The sequence below is a fragment of the Macrotis lagotis genome, chromosome 2 (assembly GCF_037893015.1).
Source record: "Macrotis lagotis isolate mMagLag1 chromosome 2, bilby.v1.9.chrom.fasta, whole genome shotgun sequence".
NCBI classification, from domain to species: Eukaryota; Metazoa; Chordata; class Mammalia; order Peramelemorphia; family Peramelidae; genus Macrotis; species Macrotis lagotis.
In genome coordinates this window covers 262,996,224-263,023,779 of record NC_133659.1, presented here as the reverse complement: position 1 = coordinate 263,023,779, position 27,556 = coordinate 262,996,224, and the positions used below count along the sequence as shown (strand labels likewise).

General features: G+C 37.9%; 1 protein-coding gene and 1 long non-coding RNA gene across 2 annotated transcripts; both read left to right on the top strand.

Moving 5' to 3' along the window:
- The first annotated feature begins 460 nt into the window (after positions 1 to 460).
- On the top strand, positions 461 to 25,918 carry LOC141514908 (synaptotagmin-like protein 2). Its single transcript, XM_074226080.1, has 5 exons — positions 461 to 737; positions 3,971 to 4,061; positions 4,795 to 4,997; positions 6,881 to 7,015; positions 25,527 to 25,918. The coding sequence occupies exons 1-5, from the start codon at positions 611 to 613 to the stop codon at positions 25,532 to 25,534; spliced, it is 564 nt and encodes a 187-aa protein (XP_074082181.1). The 5' UTR covers positions 461 to 610; the 3' UTR covers positions 25,535 to 25,918.
- On the top strand, positions 20,604 to 24,086 carry LOC141514912 (uncharacterized). The gene is made up of 3 exons (XR_012476143.1): positions 20,604 to 20,784; positions 22,813 to 22,897; positions 23,952 to 24,086. It is a non-coding gene; the product is annotated as an uncharacterized LOC141514912 (long non-coding RNA).
- Positions 25,919 to 27,556: the final 1,638 nt, after the last annotated feature.

Here is a 27,556-nt window from a genome sequence, read left to right as displayed (position 1 = left end):
CAAGGAACAGTGTGGGAAGAGAGAATATTCTGTACAGAGGTCCCTTGACAGAATTTGAAAAGAATGACATTTCATTGGTATTTTAAAATAAAATAGCCCCAATGATTCTAAAAGTATTCTCAGATTCTAATTTACTCGTTTCCAATAGGAGAGATCAAATGGAACTCTCCCATTTGGACAAAATAACGAGTCCAATTAAATTTTGAGAAGTTCACTAAGTCCTTAGGCTTTTCTCTTTTCTGGTCTTATAGAAGCTCTGGATAACAAGAATGCTCTGTGCAGTGTGTTCGTGCATGTGCATCAATACTCATCATGAGAAAGATTTGGGAGCAGTAAAAAACTTCACTGCAACAAACATAAGAAGAGTGAGGGTGTATGGGTTGTCACTCATGGTCCATCCACCTTAAGAATTTAGTCCTAGAGATATTTCATTATGCTTTTCCTGGATGTTATCTGCGTGAGGGATGTTTTGGCCCTGATAGGTGAAATTTTAAGTTTACAGCATTCAAGCACAAGATTGGTCTTGTTCAAGCCCAAATGGGGAGTGTTTGAACCTGTAACCTTTCAACAACTGGGAAGACACTATAGTTTACCTCTCACAGCAGGTGAAATGGAGACATGTTTTGCTTGGTTGTCACAAATGTTTATGAATTTCCAGCTAACACCAATGGTCATCGAATCAGAAAAGAGAGGTGCAGTGAAATTAGCTCTCCAGTATGTTCCAGAGCCTGTCTCCGGTACGTTTACAGAATTTTGCTTTACTTTTTTTCCCCCAGTTACAAAGATAGAATTCAACATTCATCTTTGTATAAACTTTTAAGTTCCATATTTCTCTACCAGACTCTCTTCTCATCTGTGACCCAGGACAGTTAGGATTATGATATAGGTTAATACATACAATCAGGCAGTGTGAGAACGCATTGTGACATTATTTCATTTTGTGAAAGAAGAAACAGAGCTAAAGGGGAAAAAGCCCATCAGAAAGAAAAAATATAGAAAAACCTTTCAATGTGAAAATGATGTACTTTGATCTCACATTCAGACTTCAGAGATCTTTCTCTGCATGTGAACTCTATTTCCCACCATAAGGCTTTTAGAACTGTCCTTAATCAATGAATAACTGAGATGTGATTGCTCAGGCAAATATTTCTGTCCACGATGGTTCTCTGGGTTGGAGGCTAGATTCATCCAACCCTTCTACAGTTTTGTGTATAGCCAAGGAGACTTCTAATATCATCTGCCAGAGTTAAACATGACACAAGAATCCAATTCATTATTGAGCATAAGGCTATACTTATTGAAGTAGTAATGATACTTTTCTTAGATACAATGAACATTTCTACTTCATACGTAGGACTTATTATGAATGTTTTATTTCTTGGTTTTGGACCTTCTATTAAATGGCATTTATACTTCAGATAACAAGGAAGTGCGTTGTCTACATTTGATGTCCAGAAGTAGAAATGATGGGGGTTTCTTATTGTTTTTCTGGCAACTGCCATCTGTGTAGCATTGGACTTATAGAGATAGGAATTACTTGATCACTTTAGTAAGATTCTAGTGAAGGGAGATTGACTGAAAAGAAAGTTATAAACTAGACAATCTCTAAAGTCCTTCTACAATTGCATGGGTCTGCTGGTCATATTTCCATCTGATCTCAGAATTATGCCTAATTGTTTTCAGTGTGTTCCATTTTTGAAGCATTATTCAAAAACTTCTAATTCACTTTCGGTCCTAATTCTTTTATCTGAGATGTTCTGCAGAATCACAACAATATTCAAATTCTCTTCAACTGGATCTGAAACTATTCCAGCCAAACTTGACATACAGGAATGAAAATACTGGTTTCAAAGAGCAGCCTTGCATAAGAAATGGCTGTTCAGTTATTTCTGGTGAAGGGAAGTCCCTCCCCAAATTTATCCCCTTACAAAGGCAACCTGTTCATTTCTAGCTTGAATCTGTTTCTCGCTATTCTCTAAATTTTCCCCTTATCCTGAACTACACCTAAAAGATGGAAAACTACTTTGATATGATATTCCTGTTACACTGTGTCCAAATGTGATTGATCAGACTAATATGATCTCAGAATGCTCTATCACAGGTTGGAAACAAATAATCTATTTGATCATTTGAGATGTGTGGTCTGAATTTGCATGTCTCTTTAATTTTAGAGCTATTTCAGTTCTGATTTGCTCAAAGAGCACAGGACTCTCTCTGATAAGGGTCTCTCACATGCCACACAATCAAATCCACAGTTCTTCTTAGAGAACTTGAGAGTCATCTTTATCGGTATTTCTGAATACCATGTGAGTACCTGACCAGTGTGAGTTCTCCATAAAATCATTTTGTTTGGAAAGCATACAGTTGGCATTTGCATGCAATCCAGTCTCCCAGAGTTACATCCTTTGCACTAGATTTTAATTGCTTGCCAGTTGAGCTCAAGAAAGGACATCTGTATAACCAGTATGTTAGACTCCCAAGTGATCTTCAGAAATTTTATAGCACAGTTCAAATGGATTCAGTATCCTGCCTTGGCACTGGCAGTCATGCAACAAAGAGGTGAGCACAACTCTGTACAACTTCAGTTTGGTAGGGGGGTTATTATCTCGTTTTTCCCATATGTTCCCTCAGAACCTACCAAACATAGGGCTAGCTCTGGGTAATTGTCTCACAACTTCACCATCAACGTGTTCACCCCTCAACACTAAACTACGAATGTAAGTGCAATGAAGAACCTGGCAAGATACTTTCCAGGGATGTACACAGTGATGATGATGAGGTTGATACAGTACTTCATGTACTTGAAGAGAGCTTACTATCCCTCTTCAAGTCTTCTCTTATGCAGACTAAATTCCCATTTTTCTCCAACAATACTCATATGCTATTATCTCAAGTCTCATCCTGCTTTCCTCTAAAGCTTATGCTGCTTTGCCATTAAGAGGTGACCCATAGAGCCTGGGACTCTCAAGTATAGCTCAGTGCTGCATCATCCATCGCTGTTTATATCACCGAAACATGGCCCTAGGAAGGCAGAAATATGACAGTGAATTTCATGATTTCATGCTTCTGTGATCACAGGTCATTTCCACCTAGCTACTTGGTGGCTGATACAAGGTCTGTTTTTACCAATTGGATTCTAATACAGGCTTCAGGACATTCACCTCTCATCCCTCTTGCTCATTAGTCGACTAACCAACCTTCTTTTGAAAGCATACCAGTGTTAGATGCATCACAGGAGAATCACTTGATCCAAATTTTCTTCTAACACATCAAGTCATGACTTTTCATTTAGAATACCCTCGCTGAAATTAACCTTTATGATCTATTCATAGACTGTGTGATTCTTAGTAACACCTCTGCAATGACCTACTAACCATTCATGAATTAGTTTGAGATGATTACCCATGGGGTTTGTTCCAAACAGTCTTTAATAACCCTTTCACTGAAGAATGGCAAAATATTATGATTCATGATTACGTTATACTTAGCATTCTCGAAATGTATTTAGTTGTTGTTGAAAAGGATTCATAGAATGAACAAAATGTTGTGAACCACTCAACTCCTCTATAATAGTGACTGCAGAGGGCCACGCAGCAACAAGAGCAATTTAAATTGTTTCCTTATTGGGACATTCCAATATATTTACTTATAGTACATCTAGATATATAATTCTTCTGTAAATATAATTTACAATATAAAACATAGCATCATCATCCTTGAGGATAGAAACACATCATCACTTTGTCTTTATATTTCCAGTGGCATATCTCTGGTGATCCCTTAAGAAATATTTGTGAGGTTGGACTACGATGCCATACTGGGGAGGTACTAGTTGACTTTGATCAAGTTGGGAATGCTGGCAAAGAGGTCTAAAGACTATTTGAATGAAAAGAGACACTTGCCTGTAAACCAGAGGGCTCAGAAGGCAGATATTTTTGAGAGTGATCATTCTTTCATTTGATTGTTATAGGTAAAAATCTTGGAGAAGTGCACATTTACTTGATGGAATGCATTGGCCTACCTTGCCTCCAGGGAAAACAACTGAATTCTTTGGTCAAATGGTAACATCATTGTGAAGGCTACTTTTCTAATGGGGTTGTTTTCTTTGGGGAGCCAGCTTTATTTTTCTACATCTTGATCCTGAATCTCCTAAGCCATGGGTTAAACAAATTTATTTCTGTCGAGTAGTGAAGAGTCTTCACACAAGACTATAGTGAACACTAAAGTTGGGCAAAATGAAGGTAATTTTGCAAATGATTTTCACTAGTACAGGATGAGAATACAGTCAAGGTTTTACCAGTTATCCCAATAATCTCCCTTGTGTCAATATTGTCCCCCAAGCATAGTCATAGACCGCTTGCCCTGTTAACACTGCCATTGTGTACTTCAGAAAATCAATGCATTTTACTATTCGTTTAAGTAAAATGTTATGTGAATATAGAGTGGGGCAGGGGGCAGTCATCTAACCCATTCATAACTGTCATTTGGCCACTGTTGTTGTATTTCTTTGCACCATCACTAGTATAATGCCTGAAACCTAGTCCGCATTTATTAAAAGCTCAATGATTATTTGTTGTAAACCACATTTTCCTCCTCTTTGATAGATAAAAAGAAATTACTGTTAACCTCTTCAAACAGGTGTAACTAACTAACTAAACAAACAAACAAACAAACAAACAAATAAATAAATCACTATTATCCTCTTATCTACAGAAGTGCACTGTGAATAGAAAGGATGCAAATACAGTGAATGACTCATGAAATGTGGCCTGACCATTATCTTTCTCTTTGCAGCATCTTCCTGCCTGATAGGAAAAGTGGTCAAAAGACAAAGCCTGTAGGAGGAGAAAACAATGATGTCTCTGTCCATCACACCTTTATCTGTGATGGTTTTTTCCCAGATGATTTAACAGAAGTGTGTGCTGAATTAACAGTCTGGGACCACCGCATATTTAGAAATAAGTTTTTGGGAGGACTCAGGTTGGGTTCAGGAAAAGGTATGATTTCTTATGTTTCATATGAGCCTGAAATTCTAGTGAGTTTCTGATTTATCTAAATTTATTTTTATTTTTTATTTTTACTTTTAAAAACCCTTTTCAATTAAACTCATCTTCGTTCTTCCCTGAAAATCCTTCTGTTCAACAAAGAAAGCAAAAAATATCCATTACATTACCAAGTTTGTGTGTGTGTGTGTGTATGTGTGTGTGTGTATGAGTGTGTGTGTGTATAAAATACAAAACTCATTCCCTGAATGGCAAAATCAAAATATGAATAAATAAATAAATCAATGTATGTCTTTGTGTGTTTGTGTGTGTGAGTAGGTTAACCGGTACTTTGAATCAATGATCTCTCATGCAGGAGATGGATGATCTATTTTCACATGAGTCCTCAAAAAGGGTGGTTGGTCATTGTGTTTTTGAGAGTTTCTGAATACCTTTTTGCTATTATTCTTATTGCATTGATTTTTGTCCTGAATGTTAATATCACTTTAAAAATAGCTAATTCAGAGGTTTGATATTTTCCTCTGAGAACAGCCTGTTCACATCCTTTGGTCATTTAAAAATGAAGAATGAATCTCATGGGATTTTTTTCTTAAATGGCAATGGAGTTACTTAACTTGTCTAAGGTCCCAAATCCTGGTGATTTAAGTGTCTGAAGATGGATTTGAATTCAAGCCCTCCTGACTCCAGGACTGGTGCACTATCTATTGTGCAACCTAGTTGCCAAGCAAATTGGACTTTTAACATTTAACCCTACAATGGAAATGAGATGAAGCTTTGCTCATCCTAAGAGAAGTATTTGCATATATCTTTCTCCTTTTTCTAACTTTCCATTTGTTCATTCCTATTCTTTCTTTATCTCCCTTCATTTTCTTCTATCCTTTTGTCTTTCCTTCTTTTCATGTCTTCATCCCTTCCTCCCTTCCTTCTCTTTCTATACATATACATGTGCATGCAAGTTTCTGTACTTACCCTTGTGATATAGATATACATACAGAAATTTAGACATTTAAAGATCATCCAACTCATCACCTCATTTTGCTGATGATAAAATCTGAAACCTAGAGAGGGTCAAATTTCTGACTTTAGCAAAACTACAATCTGAAGTAAGTACTTTCACAATCCAGTACTCTTCTTTTTAGTGGTGTTATTGAAGTGGAATATTGCTTATAAATGTCATTTCAAAATTCATGACAAAATCAAATCTCTCTCTGTTCTCACTATTATCATCTTCATAGAAAAACATGAATAAATTGGTGTGTTTGTCATCTTGGTCTCAGTTGAGCTCATCTTGCAAAGTAGAAAATCTGTTGGAAACAGGCTTAGGACTGTGCAAATGATGTCGTAACCTGTATGCACTGCATGCAAGGCAGAGAGTTAGAGTGTGGAAGAACTATGGAAACAATGAATATAATCTCAGCTTTTTCATTTTATTTTTGAAAATTTTTAAAATTTATTTCAACTTACAATTGCTAAAAAATTGATTTTTGGGGAAAGGAAGTATAAACATACTTAAGGAAGCCTTGGTGATGTTAAAACAAAAGTTAGCATTAAAATTGTTTTTAAAACATTCTTATATTGAGGTGAAAGTTGCCTTCCTGTAACTTTATCATGATCTATGACACAGCTTTCCTGCCCTAGTGAGAGGAAATGAAAGTTCATTATAGAGGCTTAACATATATTAGAGTTGTAGTTCATTTTTACAAGAGTTCATATATCTGCCTAGTGAAATGAAAGTGTTTGAGAGAAGAAATTTTCTATTTTTTTTGTCTTCGAACCTACTGTGCTTATCATAGCACTGGCTTGAGGTTAGTACTTAACATAAGTATTTATCAAATTACATTGAGTGTTCATTTAAAACAAATCCTTCAATCGTTCAGGTAAAAGTTTTGGGATTGATGTCAACTGGATGGACTCCACTCCAGCAGAAATATCACTTTGGGAGAGCATGATCAAGTCCCCCAATACATGGGTTATAGACATCCTCCCACTCCGAATTAGTTCTCCCAGGCAAAGTAAGTCAGTATGAGAAGCCTCTCAATAGTCAAAGCTCTTAGATGCCGCAAAGAAAAACAATATCTGCTTGCCCCATCTTTCCCTCTATGAGAATGTCATGAACACTGCCATCATGAAGGCAACCAGGTCATTTCTCTTGGCATTCAGAACTCTTTGAAATGTAAACATGCATGAGTCCTTGTGTTCCACAATCAGACGGATTGGAAGACCAATAAAATATGTGATTAAGATGTCACTTAAAAACAAAGGAAAACCCCTAAATGTGTTATATGATCTTATGAACTAATGCCACAGAAATGGGAAATGCAGACTACTGTTTATCACATAATACTAGTGTGCTCTGAATTTTCTGTATCTCTCAGCTGCCTGATCATCAAATATTCTTTCATTATCTACAAATGTTTAGTGATGAAAAGCAGTTGTTGATATGAAAAGTAATTAATCATTGTTCTTGTTTTTGTTTCTGATTTTTAGGAGGCTAAACAAACAAGAAGAAAAAGGGTTTAGCAAGATCTGCTGTTGCTTTGTCTACAGTAGCCTAGGCTCCAATGCCTCTCTGATGTAATTACACTTCTCCTCCTGACCTTCCAAGTTTGTCCTTTGCATTACCTGGATTGAATCTCCTGGAAACCACCACTATTGCCACTAACCCATTCGTGCTATTTCCTATTTCTGGTTCACTTGTTGGTTTACCCCAGCAAGGTCTGGGCTGTTCTGCATTACTCTCCCATCCTTGTGCAGTAGACATTTCTACAATGTCTTCCAAGTTTTTTCAGTTGTAAAAATTATTTTCCTCACTTTTGGGGCATGTGTTCTGCTTCTCAGGAATGACGTACAGTTATTAAAGTTATTTGTTGTAGTTTTCCATTTCCAGTTGTCTTGTTCTATATTTAACTCCCAGACTCAAAAGGCTCAAGAGTGGAAAGTGCGGCAAACTTGGCAATTCACCCACTCATTCAAATTTCATCCACAAGCTTGTTATGGCATCACATCTCTAATGTCATGACTTTTGTTGAAAATGAAGGACAAAAATCATCATTTCCACATTAGTCATTTTTGGAAACAAGTATCAGACCAAAATGAAAAAATACATGAAGAAAAAAACAAAAAAAACTTAGAAGTGAAAATATGATCCCTCATATGTGTACCATTGATAACTATTGCTTAATACTGCCATCAATGTATACTGTGTTGTTCTGCCCTTATCAATACTTCAGCCAAATCCCTCCAGGTATTTTTGAAATCGTTCCACTCATGATTTCTTAGAAAACAAGATTAATTCATGGCTTTTACATTCCATAATTTGTGTAACCATTCCTCAGTTGATAGACATTCCATCCAATTGCAAAAACTTATTTTAATACTTTTGTCCATGTGCATCATATGCTTTTCCTTGCTTTAAAGATCTCGTTGGGATGCAAACCCAAAAGTGGTTTGCAGTTTTATAACCATTTGGACATAGTTCCAAATTTTTCTCCAGATCGTTTATCAGTCCACAACTTCACCAACAATTCATTTATATTCCTATTCCCACATCACATTGAACATTGATTATTTTCCCGCTTTTATAATGGTAGGCAATCTCATAAGTGTGATACAGTGCCTCAGAAAATTTTTACTTGTCAGTTTTCTACAGGGGAATGAATTGTTTCTATAGAAATTTGACTTCAGTCCCTGTATACTTTAGAAATCTGAATGATCCATTTTGCATTTGATAATTTTCCCTATTTCTTGTTTGGTTATCTACTCATTGGCTAATATCAACCTTTTATGACTAGATCATGTATCCATTTCTACCCATTCCTTCCATCTTGTAGCAATCTATGAGACCCAGATCCCAATGATATAGCAAGCTCTCTTACCTGTTCGGACTGCATGCTATCTCATCCTACTGTGCACCCTGCGTGTAGAGTGATTTTTGGAATACTCTTTGCTATGCATTGCCACTTTCAATTTCTCTCTCTCACTCCATTCCTCAGTAACCTCACCCTCTTTGAGATCTATGCTATTCCTATCTACTACCCAATCCAAATCCTGGTAACCCTTGTTTACAGACCTGTCATTCCTCTTCCTTCTCCATGCAATGCAATACCTGACTCACAGTTCTTCTATCCTCCCCCAATCTTTCTCACATATTAGGAGACTGTTTTCAAACATACTGTTCCCGCAATTCCTCAACTTAGTCACTTCCCATGAGCCACTCCACCCCTGAACTTCAGCAACATACTTGCCCCATCACCTCTGTTGTACTATGTGCTACCTCCAGGTTTGTATTCCACAATCCCTTATCTGCCCATAATCTATTGGCTTTCCAACTCTCCATTTACCTGCTATTATATAACCTATTCTTCATTCACAGTGACCCCCTCATCCTTTGTCCTTTCAGGATAGGACATCTACATGAGCTACTCTATGTCACTCCTACAAACACGCAGAATCAAAAAAGAGAGAAAAAAACTTGCGTGAACATTAGATTCTATCCAATAGTTCATGCTATGAAATCGCAACTGGATCCACACAGCTAGTAGACTAGCATACTCTGATTCATTATCACATTCTCCACAGTCCTTCCTCTAACACGTTCATTACTGTTGGAACCAAACTTCCCAAAAGTTCCTAATTGCCGAATTCAATGAACTTCTCAGTCATCAATCTTCATGATGTCTTTGTAGCCTCTGACACTAAAGATAATCGTATTCCCTTTAATACTCTCCATCTAATTTTGGACAACACTTGTCTTTCTCATGATTTTCATGCCTATCACACTACTTTTGAAGCTAATTTGCTATATACAGGATATAATAGCCAACTATAGGCACCCAGCAGTACTGTATCCTAGACCCTTTTCTTTTACTCCCTCTATTTTTCTGCTCATGAATATCCCAAATTCTGTGCATCCATTTGTCAAGTCTGTATCTCCATATCCTTCCACAGTAGTACTTATTTATCTTGGGTCTCACATGGTCAACTGTCTATTATGCATCTCAAAGTGAGTGTCTTGTATAATTCTTTACTTCACCTTGTCCAAAACTGAACTCATCCTTTGCCAAAGATCCTCCTCTCTTCTATCTTCCCTTTTACTGAAAAGGTCACCACCGTCTTCTCGTACTTTGAGGCTCACAACATAAGAGACATCCTCAACTTCTCATCATCTCTCACCCCCAATAGCCAATCAGTTGCCATAGTCTTGTGCTTTACCTTTATAACAATTTTAAGGGCCACCTTCTATGATAGTGTTTCTCCCCAGATGCAGGTCCTTATCACCTCTTGTATGTTCCATTGAAATTGTCTACTGATGACTCCAACTTCTTCAAAGATCTTCCCTCCAGTCCATCTTCACTTTAGCTGCCAAAGTGATTTTCTTACACAATGGTGCAATTCCATTTCTCCCTGACTCTATAAATCTCAGTGGTTTCTTCTCATCTCTAGAAACAAAAACCATTTTCGTTGATCTTGAAACCATTTTATAATCTATACTTCAGCTGACCTCCCTTAGCTCCTCTGACAGCTTATCTTTGCTAACAAATCAATTGCCCTTGCCTAGGTCACCCACCAGTTATGCATCACGCTACCCTAAGATATTGGACAAACTGCTACAACCACCTCACCAAAGGTCCAGATGGATGCTGTTCTTCCTCTTCATGCATTCCCCACCCAATGCTCATGAAGGAACTCAAGCTTTTATCCAAAGTTCTATATCAAAGTAATTATCACAAGAATCTTATGATGCCATATACCCTTTTGCAAAGTGAGGAAGGCTGGATATACAGTCTGGAGGCTTGTACCTGAATTCCAAGCAGTGAATGCCATTGTTTTGTCTTGATCCCCTATAGTAGCCTACTCCCACTTCCTGCTATCTCTAATTCCTCCTTCTGCTACCCTGTTCTCTATGGTTAATCTATGAAATACATAATTTTTCTATCGATTTCAGTAGTGAATAAACTTTTTGTTTTTACATGGGAAGGACAAGAATATGTGTGGAGACATTTAATCCAAAGGTGGTAGAAAGTCCATATTTTTGTCCCATTTGTCATGTTGACTTCTTTACTCTGGTCCTCCAAAGTTCAGGCCTTCTTCAATTTGCATATGATCTATTACTGTGCTCCCCTGATTTAAATTCAGGGAAGGGTGATGCTGCAGATTTTCTCACATTCCTTGCTTTAAATGATCATTAATGCTTCCAGTGATAAACTGCAGTTTTGTCAGGGCTCTCTGATGATTCTAGAAAATCTAATATCCCAGGGTACTTCCTCCTTGAGCCTTCCTGAGCCAAGGAATGTCATGATTTTCCAATCCTGACTTCAATATTCCAGCTAAGCACATTCTTGTTCCTTGCTGGATACTGCAGTTCTTGGATGCTCAGATTTCCTGTTTTCAGTATCCTTTGTAAAGGGCCCTGCCATATTAAATTTCTTGCCTCCCTTTGCCAGTGTGGAAATGTGAGGTTATCGCGGCTATAAAGCTTTTTAATCTTCAATCCCATTTTAAGTCCTCCTCCTTCCTTTTGTTCTCTTTGCAATGGAGAAGGAAGCCAATGAAGAAGGAGTTTTAATAGGGAAACATGGGGATGGGAAGAGACCAGTTGGAGCATTAGAGTAAACAACTGGATGCAGTAGCTGGAGGGCTCTGACCCTGCTGAGGGATGGCAGTTGCTTATTCTGAGACTCTTATTCAGCCTGAGGATATCATCCTGGACAAAGGAGTGATTCTTCTTTGGTCCCCCAAAGCTGAGTTTTTCATCAAGTCACATAGAACCAAGTATTTATCAGACAGCTGTCTAGCAGACAACAACCAGGCCCCTGGGTCACCATCAATAGACTTAATGCAACTTCATCCTGCTGAGTTTCTAGAAATTGCCCCTAGTTTAGAAACATACCATTCTGTGAGCAGAGACCATGAACTGGATCCTTCTGAACTTGTCTGTGTCACAATTCTGGATCATTTCCTGACTCCTAGAATTCATCTCCTAGAAACACCCATTCCTGATGTTGACCACCCATTCTTCACAGATGGCTCGTGCCTCTGGAACTCTGAGGGTCAAGTGTTTCAGGTTATGGTATCACCAGAGTCACTGAAGGACTAGAATTAGCTCAGGTGCTTCTGTTCGTATCACCAAGCCGGCTGAGTTGCAAGTGGATGTGGCAAACTGTGAGTTAGGAATACCACTGCAAATTAACATGCACACATATAATAGGTATCCTTTTGGAGGGACACATGATTATGGGACATTGAAGGCAAGGGGATACGTAAGCGCCACTGTGCATTCCTTTAAAAATAAGGAACAAAGCTCTGGAATATCTGATTCTCCCTAAGTAGGTTGCTGTTGTTAAAACTGTTGGTCATTCCCATGTCTTCTCTCTCCTGACACTAAGGGGAATCAGCTAGCTGATAAGGCAGTAAAGGAAAGAGCATTTTCTTCCACAATTCTTATAATGATCTATGCCATACTTTCTGGAAGTCCCCCAAATCTCTTTGTGGCTTTAACAAAGACTCAACTCTTAATCTCTCCAGAGACAATAAATTAATGGAAGTACATAAAAAGGGTCTAGGTTATTTGCTCTTGGAACTATTTCTGAGGAGAATGAAAGTTCATAAATTCCCCCTAGCCTTCCCCTATTCTACTCATTTGTCCCAAGCTATCTTTTGACACTTATGTGAAATATCTTAAAGCCTTCTTCCTCTATGTTCTCCTCCTATGAGTGCTTTACTTTATCACCAAGTGACTCCAACCTTTCGCTATATTATAGCGTTCTATTCATTTCCTTGTTTCTTGTCTATATAGTTTCCTTTTCAGTGCTCTTATGAATGACGGTGTTCATATGAGATATCAGTATCTTCTTCCCATGGAATACAACTGACACTGTTATGTTTCTCCAAATTAGTCTTTCTCGTCCAGTCCCTCTTTGGTTCACCTGAGCCCTCAACTTGGAGAGCAAACGTTTTGTTTAGCTCTGGTCTTTTCAATAGGAATGTTTGCAAGTCGCTGCTTCACTGAAAGTACACTTTTTCCCCCATAAGAGAAATTTCAGATTTGCTGGCTGGTTGAGTCGGGCCTGTAGTTCCAGATCCTTTGCTTTGTAGAATATCATATTCCCAGTCCTGCGAAATACTAATGTAGATTCTTCCAGAACGTGTGTTATCTTGACTACATAGACACAATGAATTGCTTAGTTCTGGCAGCTGTTACAATTTTCTCTTGGACTTGCCAATTTACTGTTTGTCTATAGTTTTCCTGGAAGTTTTTTGGGGGGATCTCTTTTAGGAGGTGATCAACGAATTTTCTCAATTTCTGTTTTACCCTGTGCTTTTAAGATAACAGGGCAATTTAACAGTGTTATTTCTAGAAAAATGAAACCAAACTTCAGCTCCAGGCCATGACATTCAGGAAGAACAATAATTTTAAAATTATCCCATGTTCAGTGTCAGTGGTTTTTCCCATGAGATATTTCACATTTTCTTATAATTTTTTGTGGGGGGTGGGCATTTGCTACATTTTTATTTCTTCCTGAGTTCTCCCACAGTCATGAGATTTGTCTAGTTTGTTCTGCATTTGACGGAGTTAATTTCTTCAGAGAGCTTTTATTAATTTCCTGTTCCAGGTAGCCAATTCTGCTTATTAAGGCATTCTTCTCCTCATTTGCCTCCTTCGTGGCTGCTTCCATTTGGACGAAACTGGTTATTAATGCTTTATTTTCTTCAGCATTTTTTTGTATTTCTTTCACCAAGTTCTTGACTTTGTTTTCATGATTTATCTGCATGGCTCTCATTTCTCCTACCAGTTTTGATCTCTAACTCCCTTAATTACTTTTCAAAATCTTTTTTGAGCTTGTCTATAATCTGAATTCAATGTCTATTTCTCTTGGAAGTTTTGAATACAGAACCTTCGATTTTTTAATCTTCGGAGTAAGTATTTTTGTCCTCCATTGGACCAAAGTAATTGTCTATGGTCAGGTTCTTTTTGTGTTGGTTTTTCAATTCCTCAGTCTATGACTGCTTTGCCACTCTTCCAAGGCTTTGGGCTTTTGAGGACAACACACGGGGGTCTTGATTGCTCTAAGGTCCTATGTGAGATACTCTTGACTATGTTCAGTCCCTCCCCTCATTCGTGGACCTGTACAATGGTCCCTGAGCAGCTATGGTGCTATTTTGGAGGCCTAGATGGCAACCTGAATCTGAGTGTGGTAAACATCTAAGTCCTGCCCTAGTGAGAGCTGAGAGACCTCTGCAGTCTTGGTCAACCCCATTACCATTTTGGGTCCTGACAGCTTTGGACGTGATGAGTTTCTCTGCTAACTTCTGGGGCAGGTTGTCACCTCAGGCTGCTCTGAGGCCGGTGCTCCTCTCTTTCTTACTCACTCTGGTATGCCAGAGTTCTCTCCCCACTCCTTCCATCAGTTCTTCATGTTTAAATTGCCTTTTCTCATGGTCCCAGTGAAATGACCAAGTTCTAGAGACCTTGTATGTTGTTTTGGAATGGAAAATTGTACAAGTCAGGCTTTCTGTGGATTCTGACCATGTAGATTTTTAACTAGAGTCATAATTTGATAGCTTTTGGAATATTTGGGGGAAGGAGTTTCTGGGAATGACTGCCTTCATGCTGCCATCTTGGATCCATCTACCATTAAACTTCTTCATCCTCCCTGAGGAAGTTTCTCAATCCCCTCCTTCTGAAGTTCGGCAGATTCATTTAAAGCACCTGCTCCATCCAAAGGGTACAAATATGCATTAATTATGGTTTGATATTCACTAGTTGGGTGGAAGCTTGTACCTGCAGAGCAAGGAGAATTTTATAACAACAGATCATGCCCTATTGGGAGGTGCCATGGGAAATTCATAGTGATAAAGGAAAATCATTTTACAGAGAATAGCCAGAGAACATGAGGAATTTGTCAGGATTTATATTGTGCACATCATCCCCAGTCCTTAGGGATGATGGAGCGTATTCATAGGGTGCAGAAGGGGCTGATAGGGAACTGCCCTCCTAATTTCAAGGCATCCTGAGTTAACATACTCCCCATTGCTGTTGTTTCCCTCTGGTCCCATCTTGTGAGTAAGACTTAGATTTCCCATTTTGAAATTATTATGGGGAGACCACTGCCCCTGATCCTGCTTGAAATCTCCCCTATGGCATCACAGAGGATTCCAGACTCCAAGAAAACTGTATTCAATTTAGAAGATTTACCAAGAAAAATATGATCTTTTTCAGTCTCATTCCACAGGTTTGCCACATGAGGCTAACCTTGTTATTTCCCCCGTTTTTTAGGTATTGTGCTAGTGACATCTGAGAAAACATTTCTGGAACCCTCATCAGGAGGGACCTTTCTGAATGTTACAACTTCCATTGCTGCAAAGTTTCAGGGCATAGATTCATGGAAGCCTCTGTCACAATGGAAGATGATGCCCAAACCTGAGTTGACATTAGAGTCCAGATGAAGCCTTGCCCTTTCAACTCAAAGGGGTCAGAAAAATGATATCGGAGTATCCAGGAAACCCAAGCATTTGGGATCTAGCCTGGGAGACTTCAAAATATTCCAAATCTAACTTGTTATACTTCATGTTCTTATCCATTTTAACATAGGCATCTTATTTGGGAGTGCATGATTGTATTTTTTATTGTACATTCACACATACTGAAAAATCATAATCCTCGATTTTGCATTCAAGCATGTTGTTCATCGATTTTGCCTCTCCTGCAGAGGTAGGTCTCTGTGTGGGTTTAAGATTATTTGACATCTTTTGCCGACAATTGAGTAATCACCATTTGGAGATGAAGTTTATCCCTCTTCTCATATAACAAAACACCCTATAAGAAGGTTAAGTCAAAAGGCACCCAAATGTTTAACCTCTCCAGCTGTTGGTTATCTGGTAACCCACAGGGAATCACTGCCATTGATTGGAGATCTATTGAATTGATATCACCAGCCAATTTGTGAGAGTACCTAAACTTTTCTGAAGGACCCTATGTTACCTCAGAACTAGATGGGGCATACCTGAATGAACTGGGAGTTTTATTCTCATTGGGCTAATTATTTTGTCTTACACTCACATACCTGATCATATACTTCAATTAAAGGCAGAACCCACTCCTTGAAATGTAAACTAACATTCTCCCTTCACATTATTATGGAAACCAAATGCCTGTACCTCCTTCATATTTAGCCTGTAATTTTTGTTATTAAGAATTGGGGTTCCACATCTTGTTAATGATTTTTTTCTAAAGTCACAATACTATGTGTCATGCCTACAAACACTTTCTATCACAATTTTTGCTTCCTCCTTATGATAGAAAAGGATCCATCCTGTTTTCCAGGTTTGAGTGCAGTACATGTCAACTTTCTGATGTCCCAGCTTATGTCATTACCACTTGTGTATTTTCACATTTTTTAGGCTGTAACGTGATAGTTTAATTGGCCACAACTCCTCCTCCTATCAACAAATTGTCCAATAGGAATATTGTCTCTCTTGTTTGCATGACTTAGGCAGCCAGAAGATCCTAAGGTATCTAATTGATATTTGTTTCTACTACAACTTGGAAACTAATCAGGATTGAAATTGGGGTTCCATAATCCTAACTCCCATCCTATGCCCTGGTAGCAGGCCCATAATTCTGAATATCTACTCCCTGACCAACACATAGGTTGATTGGTATATACGGGTTAATTACTTACTTCTTTCCCTTAATCCATCTTGCAAATACATCCAGGTCTCAATATTTTATGTCACATGAGTCTCAGACCACTTATCACCGTACATTTTACACTCCAGAGTAAGTATACCCTGGTTTCAGACATTAGTCTAAGAACAATTGTTCTTCCACAATAGGATTACCTATCCATGTTGGTATAAACAATAGTGGCCCAGAGCTGACTCTATCAGATGCTACTGATGTTTCTCTCCCCTGGAAAAGAAGCCTCTGTCATGGTGTACCTCTATCAGAGAAGTGAGAATCCAGGCCTGACTCATGGGGATTAGCACCCAAGGTCATTTCTCGAACTTTCGTCAACAATCAGAAGTCCAAAAGTTAACCACCATAAAAGATTGGACAATGAGTTCAGTATGCTGGTTTCCTCTTGCACCAAGACTCAAGGAATTTGGACTGTATATACAATAGCCATCAAGCCAGTGAAAACTAGTATAAAGTGTGTAAATAGAGTGATGTCATTCAGCAAAACTTCCCACAACTACTGGGTACCTCACTCTCTAAATGAAAGATTAGATTCTACCTTGATAGGATACACAAACTCATGCTTCACCAGGCAATAATCATGACATTTTCTCTAAATGGAATACATCTTCACCCCACCTCTACTCCTTTCTATGAAAAATCTTCAGCCCTTGTTTGGTTCATTATCTATAAAGTGAGGGACATAAGTAGGGTCCAGACACTTAACAGAATCAAGGGATAGTGATACGCATTAAAAGGGGAAGATCCCTTGAATAAAGGATCCTTGCACATGGTAGCAAGATGGTGGAGATAAATAGCTTCTCTCTCTCTCTCTCTCTCTCTCTCTCTCTCTCTCTCTCTCTCTCTCTCTCTCTGTCTCTCTCTGTCTCTTTCTTTCTCTCTGTCTCTCATCGTCTCTCTCTGTCTCTCTTTTTCTCTCCCTGCTTCTCTCTCTCTCTCTCTCTCTCTCTCTCTCTTGGCCTATCTATCTCTTCTCCCCTGAAGATATCTGATGTCCTTCTGCATCTTTTATGTCACTAACAAATGTCCTCTCCAGCTCAGTGACTTAATGAGATCTTCACTTCTTGTAAAGCAATTTATCCATATAACATTTAATAAGACCAAGAGACATGTTTCCATCACAACACAGTCAAATTTTGAAGCTTATTACAAATTACATTTTGCCTTACTCACATACATAATATACTTTAACACAAGAAATCTCCATAATTGTGTCACTACATGATTGACTTCACTAAAAATTGCCCATTAACATTAGCTAGTAACATATAGAATTCAAAATCATCTTAGTACAAAGGGTATCTGTCTAGTGAATTACAAATATAAACAGTCTTAAACTTTTTTTCTCATTACACTAATAACTCAAACATTCATAGTCCAAATGAATTTTCTTCTTTTCCCTCTCCCAAAAATATTACCAAATATAGCGCAGGTGTTCTTTTTCTCAATATGTTTAGCTAACTCTCCTTATACTGGACCTAAAAACTGAAATTATCCTAAAAAATTCCCCTTTCTTCTTACCTAAATATTCTAAAGAAGAGATCTTAATTGTTATCAAACCATAGGGCTGGCAGCAGTGCCAGAGCCACACACTTAACTACTTTGGCTAGTAAAAGCACTTGAAGTGAAACATCTAAATCTGTTTTGCTTAAATTGACTTACTCTCAAGATCCAGGACATCAAAGGAAAATTCCTTTACAGACAAATTTCGGAATGTCCTTGCCCAAGCTGAAGTCATATGGGTGGTCAAATGTCTTCAGCCAGCTTTATCCTACCAGGTGAGACATTAGACAAAGGTCATATTTGGGAAATCAAATTAGAAAGTGTCCAACCTCAGAACACACTGAAATACTTCCTATTCACATGCAGTATAAAGCTGTTTGGGATTTCTGCCTCCAGAAGGACATTCACAACCAACACTTTATTTTGTTCACCAAACGTGGTATCAAAAGAAGAGAAAATCGACTAATAGTACCAAAATAGTAATCTTACTTAATTAGACCCTCAAATAAGTCCAATTCAATAAATTCCAAATATAATCTTGTCGGGGTTCTATTTAATTACCCCCCCATTCAAACCTTAGATTTTCTCTGATTGTCCTTCCTGAGTCTTTGCTAAATCTCGGAATTCTATCTATGCCTTGGTCCAAAAGTGCCAGGAAGACCCATGATAAAATCTACCCTCAGATACTAATTGTAAGACTCTGGGAAAGCCATTTGATTAATATTTACCTCGGTTTTTTCCTTTATAAAATTGAAGTAATCAGGGCATGTCCTTGCTAAGATTATTTAAATTTGCACAAATAAGCTGAAACAAAATAACTCACCCAAAATGAGCCCTGCATGAATTTTAACTATCTTTATCATTTCACCATACAATTTTAAGGTCATTTAAAGAGGTTGTTGCCCATTTTCTAGACTCAGAGTGATAGGCTGTTGGATTATTAAACTGTAAATTACATCTTTGTGTATATATTCTAAACATGGCATCCTATGCTTAAAACTGCATGAAGAAGTTTTGTACATCCTAAATTCGAATTTGTAGACACCACTGTATTTTTACTATTATTTTTGACTTCATATTTGAACATTCACCGATTTACTCCCATAGCTTGGACTAATCATTGGAGTGCTGGGTCTGGAAATAGGAAGATTCATCTTTCAGTGTTCAGATGTGGACTCTGACACTTAATAGCTGTAACTCAATTAATCCTATTTGCCTCAGTTCCTTCATCAGTAAAATGTCCAGTACCTTTGCCAAGGCAACAAGAAAAAGGTCCTCAAATCTGAACACAACTAAACCACAAAAACTATATCTAAAGGTATGCACATTTTACTGAGCAACTCATATATGCAAGGGCACAGTACTGACTGCAGGGTACAGGAGACAGTGAATCTCCATTATTTTGAGAAATGAACCTTCTTGCTTTGTCATGACATTTTATCATCGTGATTCTCTACCACACATTTTCTACCCCAACAACAAAGTAATGTGACATGGTATGAAAAAGATGAGGAGATTCAATCCTGCTTCTGCTACTTTACAATCTGGTAACCTGTGGCGGGTTCTTTCCTCTTTCCCGGCTTTAATTTCCTTCTGTAGAAGATGAGTGAGTTGGACTACGTGATCTCCAAGGGGCTGTCAGTTTTGAAATCTGTATATCATTTGTATAGATTCCTGGTGTTTTGTTCATGTTGACCTTGCCTCTGTCCTGTGGGACATGAGACTTAGTTTTCTCAGTCTTTCATCCGTAATTGGTTAAGATAGCCTATTCAGGATGACTCTGCTCAATGTCGAGAGCATCAATAAAACTGTACATGTGCACCATTAAGCAGTTCCTGGGAAGATAGCAGCTTGATAATGGAATTCCAGGCATAATGCCTCATATGAACTTTAATTTTTGTGAAGTGGTTGCATGAAATATATATGGGGAATTTTACTTTTGAACAGAATGAATTTAAATATCATTATTTTAATTTAAAATTGAATTTTAATATCATTATCTCTCAATCTTTTCTTAGCCAAAAGTTGGGAGTTTAGACCACAATCCAGTCACAGGTAAAGGAGGAAAATTTTAGGCTTGTGGAAATTCATGATAAAATTCTTCCTGTTACTGAACACAGTGTATATATGTCATGTGGGGCAATACTCTTCTTTCTCTAGCTCCTTTACAGATGAGGACATTTGAGATAAACAGCCTTTGAAGAATCAGATTATTTTTCTTCTAAGTGTTGATTCTAAGTGGTCACTGCTGATTCTCTATCCTTTGAGAACCATCTGACAGTCATCTTTGCTTGAACAGCATGAAGGACTGTAAGTGAAAAGACCCAAGGACTGGCTCTTAAGGATAGTTGAAAAATCAGAATACAGAAAATAGAATTAGAATGTCATTCTGGTTCTGGCAACCCTTGGTTACCAGGTTTGTTTTCCCCAGTTTCTTACCTCAACTGTAAAGTGGAGAGAAGGTTGTGTGTACTGTTCTCCATAAAGGTTGAAGAGAAAATTTTAAATTATTCCTTGTACCATGACTTTTCTTTTTAAGAGAGCATCTTTTCTGCAGTGGATAGGAAGACTGACCACAAGGTAGGAGAAGATTTTCATCATTAGCCAAGTACATTTCCTAACCTCTGATATGAGTAACAACACAGTTTGGACTCTTGTATAATTTTAGTCTACATTAAGAGAAATTAGTGTAGTAAGTCAAGTGAGTTGACCACGGTCTTGATGCCCTGTACCTGGTAAATGGATCTCTTGACATGTATTACTAGAGAAATCATGAAATGAAAGTTGAAGTGTGGGTTACATTTCTTTCTTTATTCATTCATTCATTCATTGTTTCATGTCAGCTATCCCAGTCAGAATATGAAGTCTTCCTGAATAGGGACTGCTGTTTCCCTGTTCTGTCTGTTATCCAAAGGTTTAAATCAGTGTCAGACACAGTTGACAAGTAACTGTTGTGTGGTCTGGGACATTGTGGAATGATGGGAGTGTTAGTAGGTTTAATCAAGAAAAAGTCCCATCCATCCTGAAGCCTATAGACTAGTATGGGGACAAGATAGGAACACACAAAACCGTTTTACATTATTTGATTATAGTGTCAGGTCAGATAGGAGATGAAAGCCTTTAAGGAAGTTTCAGAGAAAAGTTGATGTTTGAATTCATAGGAAAATTCATTAAATCTCCAAAAAGGGCTTTGAAAATTCAATCCCCATCTCCATGTGTGAACTCACAAGTCCACAATCTAAGCTTTATCCCCATCTTTCAAGAAACCTCACAAGTTCAATTCCCTAACCCCATCCTCCCTCTCAAACTTTGGGTTCTTTCAAAGACAAGTAGGAATTCTATTAATTTAGTTTATTTGAATGTGTTTTCTGTTATGCTAGGAGGAATGCAGTATAGTAGGAAGAGTAATGGATGTGGCAGATATGGACATGAGTTGGAGTAGTAGTACTGTTTAGCCAAATAATTTTGCCCCACTCTCTGAGGATGCCTTTGGGCTTTTCTTGGCAAAAGGACTGGAGTGGTGTGCCTTTCCTTTTTCTAACTCCTTTCATAGGTGAGGACATTTGACATAGCAGTGTAATGTGCATTGCCCAGAGTCACTCATTTAGAAACTCTCTGAGACTACATTTGAACTCAGAGTTGCATGTTCCCAGCACATTACCCTCTGTACCATTCAGTTGTCCCTGAGAATCGGACATTAAAGGAGGTCAGATATGGGGAGTATCTGGAAGGTAAGCAAGGCTTTTATCACCTTAGATAGGTGAGAGAGTAAAGAGAAGTGGTTCAATGAATAGAGCACTAGGTTTGGAACCACGAAGATCTGAGATCTTATCCAACTTCATGCACTTTTCAGAAATGTGATCCCAGTCCACTCACTTTACCCTGTTGTCCTCTGTTTGCTCATCTATAAAAAGAGCCTGAAGAAAGTAATGGCAATCCATTCTAGTATCTGTGTCAGGAAGATCCTAAATGAACTCATAGTGTTAGACACAATGAACAATTACAAAGATCACCATCTTAGGAGAAGGATTCAGCTTCCTCACTTTGGCCACATAGGGGGACTCAGGAGCTGCAATGAAAGAAAGTGACAAAAAGATCAATTAAGCCTTGATCTAAAGAAATTGGGACTAACCATAGAATAGATTATTCCAAGGTGTGGGTGAATAGCTTTCCCCCTGATTGTAGGCACTTAGATGGAGACTGGTTGATTACTTGCCAAGTACATCCTTGAACCATTATTTGTTCATTTGGGGTCCAATGAGTGGAAACTATATGCTTTAGTTAACCTTCACTGTTCCTAGGCCTTGCAGTCTTCCACACACAGACATTTCTTTAACTCTAATTTAACTGACTAAATAGTAGTTGTTCTTTGTAGTTCAATGATCTTTATCCTACCCCCTGTCAGATTACTTGGTTCCTTTCTCTCTTCTATGATTCTGAGTACTAGGAACAAACGTCCCTTATTTGCCTTAGAAGCACTGCTACCATTTTATGGTTGCAAATATTGAAGGCGTATCAAAGTCTTTTCTCTTTATCTTTCGGTCTCACTTGGGTGTAGGATTTCATTTTCTTAGAGGTTTAATTCTCAGATTAATATTTCTTTTGTAGGAGGACTCTGGTATCAAATTCAATTCCATCCAGGTCAGATGAATCCCAGGAAAACCCAGGGCAGTCCACTTTGACAACAACAAAGGTAGATTGACTTCAGCCTTCTTCAAAAATAATGAGGGGATGAATATTGGTGAAAACTCCAAAATAGGAAAATGCATACAATGACAGGAATAGATGACTAATTATTAGAAAGGAAACATGGAAGGAGCTGTGCTAAAAATGGTAAGCTGTAAGAGAAATTTGGCTCAAATCTCTCTTCTGACATCATCAATGTAACCTTGATTAAGTTAGGTGATGTCTAAAACTCAGCTTCTACATCTGTAAAATGAGAATAAGAAAACTTAGTAGTAACCTCAGAGGCTATATTCTAAGGAATATAGATAGGAATTTATTCATTGGTAAAGTGAGGTAGAAATGTTGGATTTTATTAGTTTAACCAGGCATTATTTTGTGCAAGAAGATGACTTAATTTTCTTCCATTATCTGTTCTAATCCATGCAGAAAATATATATAGTTTTCATTTTTAGGAGCATTTTTTACTTTAGCCTAATCAGAGCAATTTCCCCATCCCAGTATGAGAAATGGCATGTGTGTCCTAGTAAATTTAATTTCCCAGTCTTCCTCCTATTGTAATGGTACCTTTCAGTCTACATTAGAGTTAGACTTCCGAAAGGTATCTTTGATTTTTAAAATCAGTGTCACCAAAGGCTCTTAAAAGTTGGGATTCTCTTTATAGGTCCTCATACTTGACAAAACCTTTGGTCTGTCCACCTGAGAGGATTGTTTATATTCATCATGGTGATCCTAAGCTCCTAGAAGACTCTAAAGAATTTTCAATTTAATCACAGGGTGGAGATATTCCACTTGGTTTAGTTTTAGATGAAGTTAATGAGAATTGACCTGGGTTTACATTTCACCTTCTAATTTTATTAGCACTGTGTCCACAGCTCATTCACCTAACCCTAAGTAAATTACTTTTAAAAAAATTATTATTTATTTTTAACTATGTCACGAAACAGAGTTTATTGGAATGACTCAAGTAGACAATGTTTCATGGGATGAAATGTAATTTCCAGTAGTGAGTTTCCTTTAGGTTACTTTGGAAAAAAATTTTTAATGAAATATTTCTTTCTCAGCTAAGAAAAAATCTTATTAATAACCCTGTGGTTGCAGTGGATAAAGGCCCTTTCCAAATCCCAAAGGAAGCACGAGGAAATTCACAACCTGTCTTAATTCTGACTTCACAAGAAGGTAAAGGTTGTTTTTATGGATTGGCTATTTTATGCTTGTGCTATGCAGATTAAGGAATCTAATCAGAATTCTTTTTTCAAGAATGACTTCCAAAAGAATTTATATGCCTGATGCTTTTATTGATGTCCCCTCAGCACCTGGTTTTCTGACTTGAAGTAGGTGTGATTTAGTCTTGGCTTTGCCATTGAGGGTATGGACTGTTTGTCTCCCTGTCCCATATCCTCCCTCCATCCCTCCCAAACACATACATAAATTCCTCATCCATTCCCACCACACCCCAGCCCACCTCAGTTTGACTGTGCACAGCATGGGCAGGCAAGCCTGGGGAGATTTAATTTGGAAAGAGAATATTGCCTGAGAACTATTTTATGATGTCTCAATAGATGACATTTGCAGCTGGGTCGCAGAGTGGTTAGAGTGTCAGATCTAGAGTCAGGAAGACTCATCTTCCTAAGTTAGGATCTCGCCTCAGACACTTAACTAGCTACATGACCCTGGACAAGTCACTTAAGCATGTTTGACTCAGTTTCCTTATCTGACAAATAACCACTCCAGTACCTTTGCCAAGAAAAGCCCAAATGGGTTCTGACGAAGAGATGGACATGACAGAACAAATGACGAAACAGAACAGGAATAATGATTAATTTAATTATCCAAAGAAGAACAGGCTTAGCTTCCTTGATTGTTTACAGGCTTGTCTTCCATCTTCTTCTTGTATATTGCTTTCTAGAGTCTAGAACTTGTGATTCTAAGAGCTGAAAGATTCCCTTATAGATAGAGTGATATATTCAGTGATATATTAAGAAGTAATTCTGTTGATCAGTAGAAAAGTCTGACCTTGGCTAGTTACATGAGGGCTAGAGGTCTTGCAGAACAGTCTTTTGTTAAATGATTCAGATAATCCTAATCAAAAAGTTTGCCACTCAATAGAATGTGGGAGATACATTATGTATTTCAGGGAGGTATACTATTAAGCTGCAAGGCCAATTCTATACAAACCAAAGCTGCAACTTCCCTAATATGATGTAAATCAAAATTCCAAAACTCTATTGGCATTGAAAATGCTAAGATAATTATCATCATTACTCCAGAAATGGTGATCTAAAGAAATTTTTGAAGATTGTTATATTCAACCCCTACATTCTTAAAATGAAGCCAGGACAGGAAAAGTAATTTAGACAACCAGTAATTGTCCGAAGTGCATGGACTCACTCACTGTCTCTTTAAGTGCAGTGATCTTTGAATTTAATTTGACTTTAATATTTTATCAGAGTTTTCAGAAATGGGAAATGCAGAGTACTGTTTATCAGATAATACTAGTGTGCTCTGAATTTTCTGTATCTCTCAGCTGCTTGATCATCAAATATTCTTTCATTATCTACAAATGTTTAGTGATGAAAAGCAGTTGTTGATATGAAAAGTAATTAATCATTGTTCTTGTTTTTGTTTCTGATTTTTAGGAGGCTAAACAAACAAGAAGAAAAAGGGTTTAGCAAGATCTCCTGGTGCTTTGTCTACAGTAGCCTAGGCTCCAATGCCTCTCTGATGTAATTACACTTCTCCTCCTGACCTTCCAAGTTTGTCCTTTGCATTACCTGGATTGAATCTCCTGGAAACCACCACTATTGCCACTAACCCAATCGTGCTATTTCCTATTTCTGGTTCACTTGTTGGTTTACCCCAGCAAGGTCTGGGCTGTTCTGCATTACTCTCCCATCCTTGTGCAGTAGACATTTCTACAGTGTGTTGCAAGTTTTGTTCGGTTGTAAAAATTATTTTCCTCAGTTTTGGGGCATGTGTTCTGCTTCTCAGGAATGACGTACAGTTATTAAAGTTATTTGTTGTAGTTTTCCATTTCCAGTTGTCTTGTTCTATATTTAACTCCCAGACTCAAAAGGCTCAAGAGTGGAAAGTGAGGCTAAGTTGGCAATTCACCCACTCATTCAAATTTCATCCACGGGCCTGTTATGGCATCACATCTCTAATGTCATGACTTTTGTTGAAAATGAAGGACAAAACTCATCATTCCCACATTAAGTCATTTTTGGAAACAAGTATCAGACCAAAATGAAAAAGATACATGAAGAAAAAAACAAAAAAACTTTGAAGTGAAAATACGATACCTCATATGTGTACCATTGATGACTATTGCTTAATACTGCCATCAATGCGTACAGTGTTGTTCTGCCCTTATTATTACTTCGGCTAAATCCCTCCAGGTATTTCTGAAATCTTTCTACTCATGATTTCTTAGAAAACAAGATTAATTCACGGCTTTTACATTCCTTAATTTGTGTAACCATTCCTCAATTGATAGACATCCCATCCAATTCCAAAAACTTTTTTTTAAATATTTTTGTCCATGTGCATCATATGCTTTTTCCTGCTTTGAAGATCTCAGGATGCAAACCCCAAAGTGGTTTGCAGTTTTATAGCCATTTGGACATAGTTCCAAATTTTTCTCCAGATGGTTGTATCAGTCCACAACTTCACCAACAATTCATTTATATTCCTATTCCCACATCACATTGACCATTGATTATTTTCCACTTTTATAATGTTAGGCAATCATATAAGTGTGATGTGGTGCCTCAGAAAATTTTTACTTGTCATTTTTCTAACAATTATTTAGAGCATTTTTCATCTATTAGATGATTTTCTCCATCTGAAAATTGTCAGTCCCTTTATTGACTGGGGAATGACTTCTTTCTATAGAAATCTGACTTCGTTCCCTATATACTTTAGAAATCTGAATGATCCATTTTGCATTTGAAAATTTTCCCTATTGTTTGGTTATCTGCTTATTGGCTAATACCATCCTTTTATGACTAGATTATATATCCATTTCTAGCCATTCCTTCCGTCTTGTAGCAATCGATGAGACCCAGATCCTGATGATATAGCAACCTCCCTTACCTGTTCTGACTACATGCTATCTCATCCTACTGTGCACCCTGGGTGTAGAGTGATTTTTGGAATACTCTTTGCTATGCATTGCCAATTGAATTTCTCTCTCTCACTCCATTCCTCAGTAACCTCACCCTCTTTGAGATCTATGCTATTCCTATCTACAACCCAATCCAAATCCTGGTAACCCTTGTTTACAGACCTGTCATTCCTCTTCCTTCTCCATGCAATGCAATACCTGACTCACAGTTCTTCTATCCTCCCCCAATCTTTCCCGCATATTAGGATACTCTGTTTTCAAACATACTGTTCCCGCAATTCCTCAACTTAGTCACTTCCCATGAGCCACTCCACCCCTGAACTTCAGCAACATACTTGCCCCATCACCTCTGTTGTACTATGTGCTACCTCCAGGTTTGTATTCCACAATCCCTTATCTGCCCATAATCTATTGGCTTTCCAACTCTCCATTTACCTGCTATTATATAACCTATTCTTCATTCACAGTGACCCCTCATCCTTTGTCCTTTCAGGATATAACATCTGCACGAGCTACTCTGTGTCACTCCTACAAACATGCTGA

What these genes read in the sequence shown, in the direction of transcription:
- LOC141514908 (XM_074226080.1), top strand. Translation starts at nt 611, where the DNA reads ATGGAGACATGTTTTGCTTGGTTGTCACAAATGTTTATGAATTTCCAG. An exon ending in TGTTCCAGAGCCTGTCTCCG is followed by an intron (nt 738 to 3,970) that starts GTACGTTTACAG and finishes TGATTGTTATAG; the next exon opens with GTAAAAATCTTGGAGAAGTG. An exon ending in CTGAATTCTTTGGTCAAATG is followed by an intron (nt 4,062 to 4,794) that starts GTAACATCATTG and finishes TTCTCTTTGCAG; the next exon opens with CATCTTCCTGCCTGATAGGA.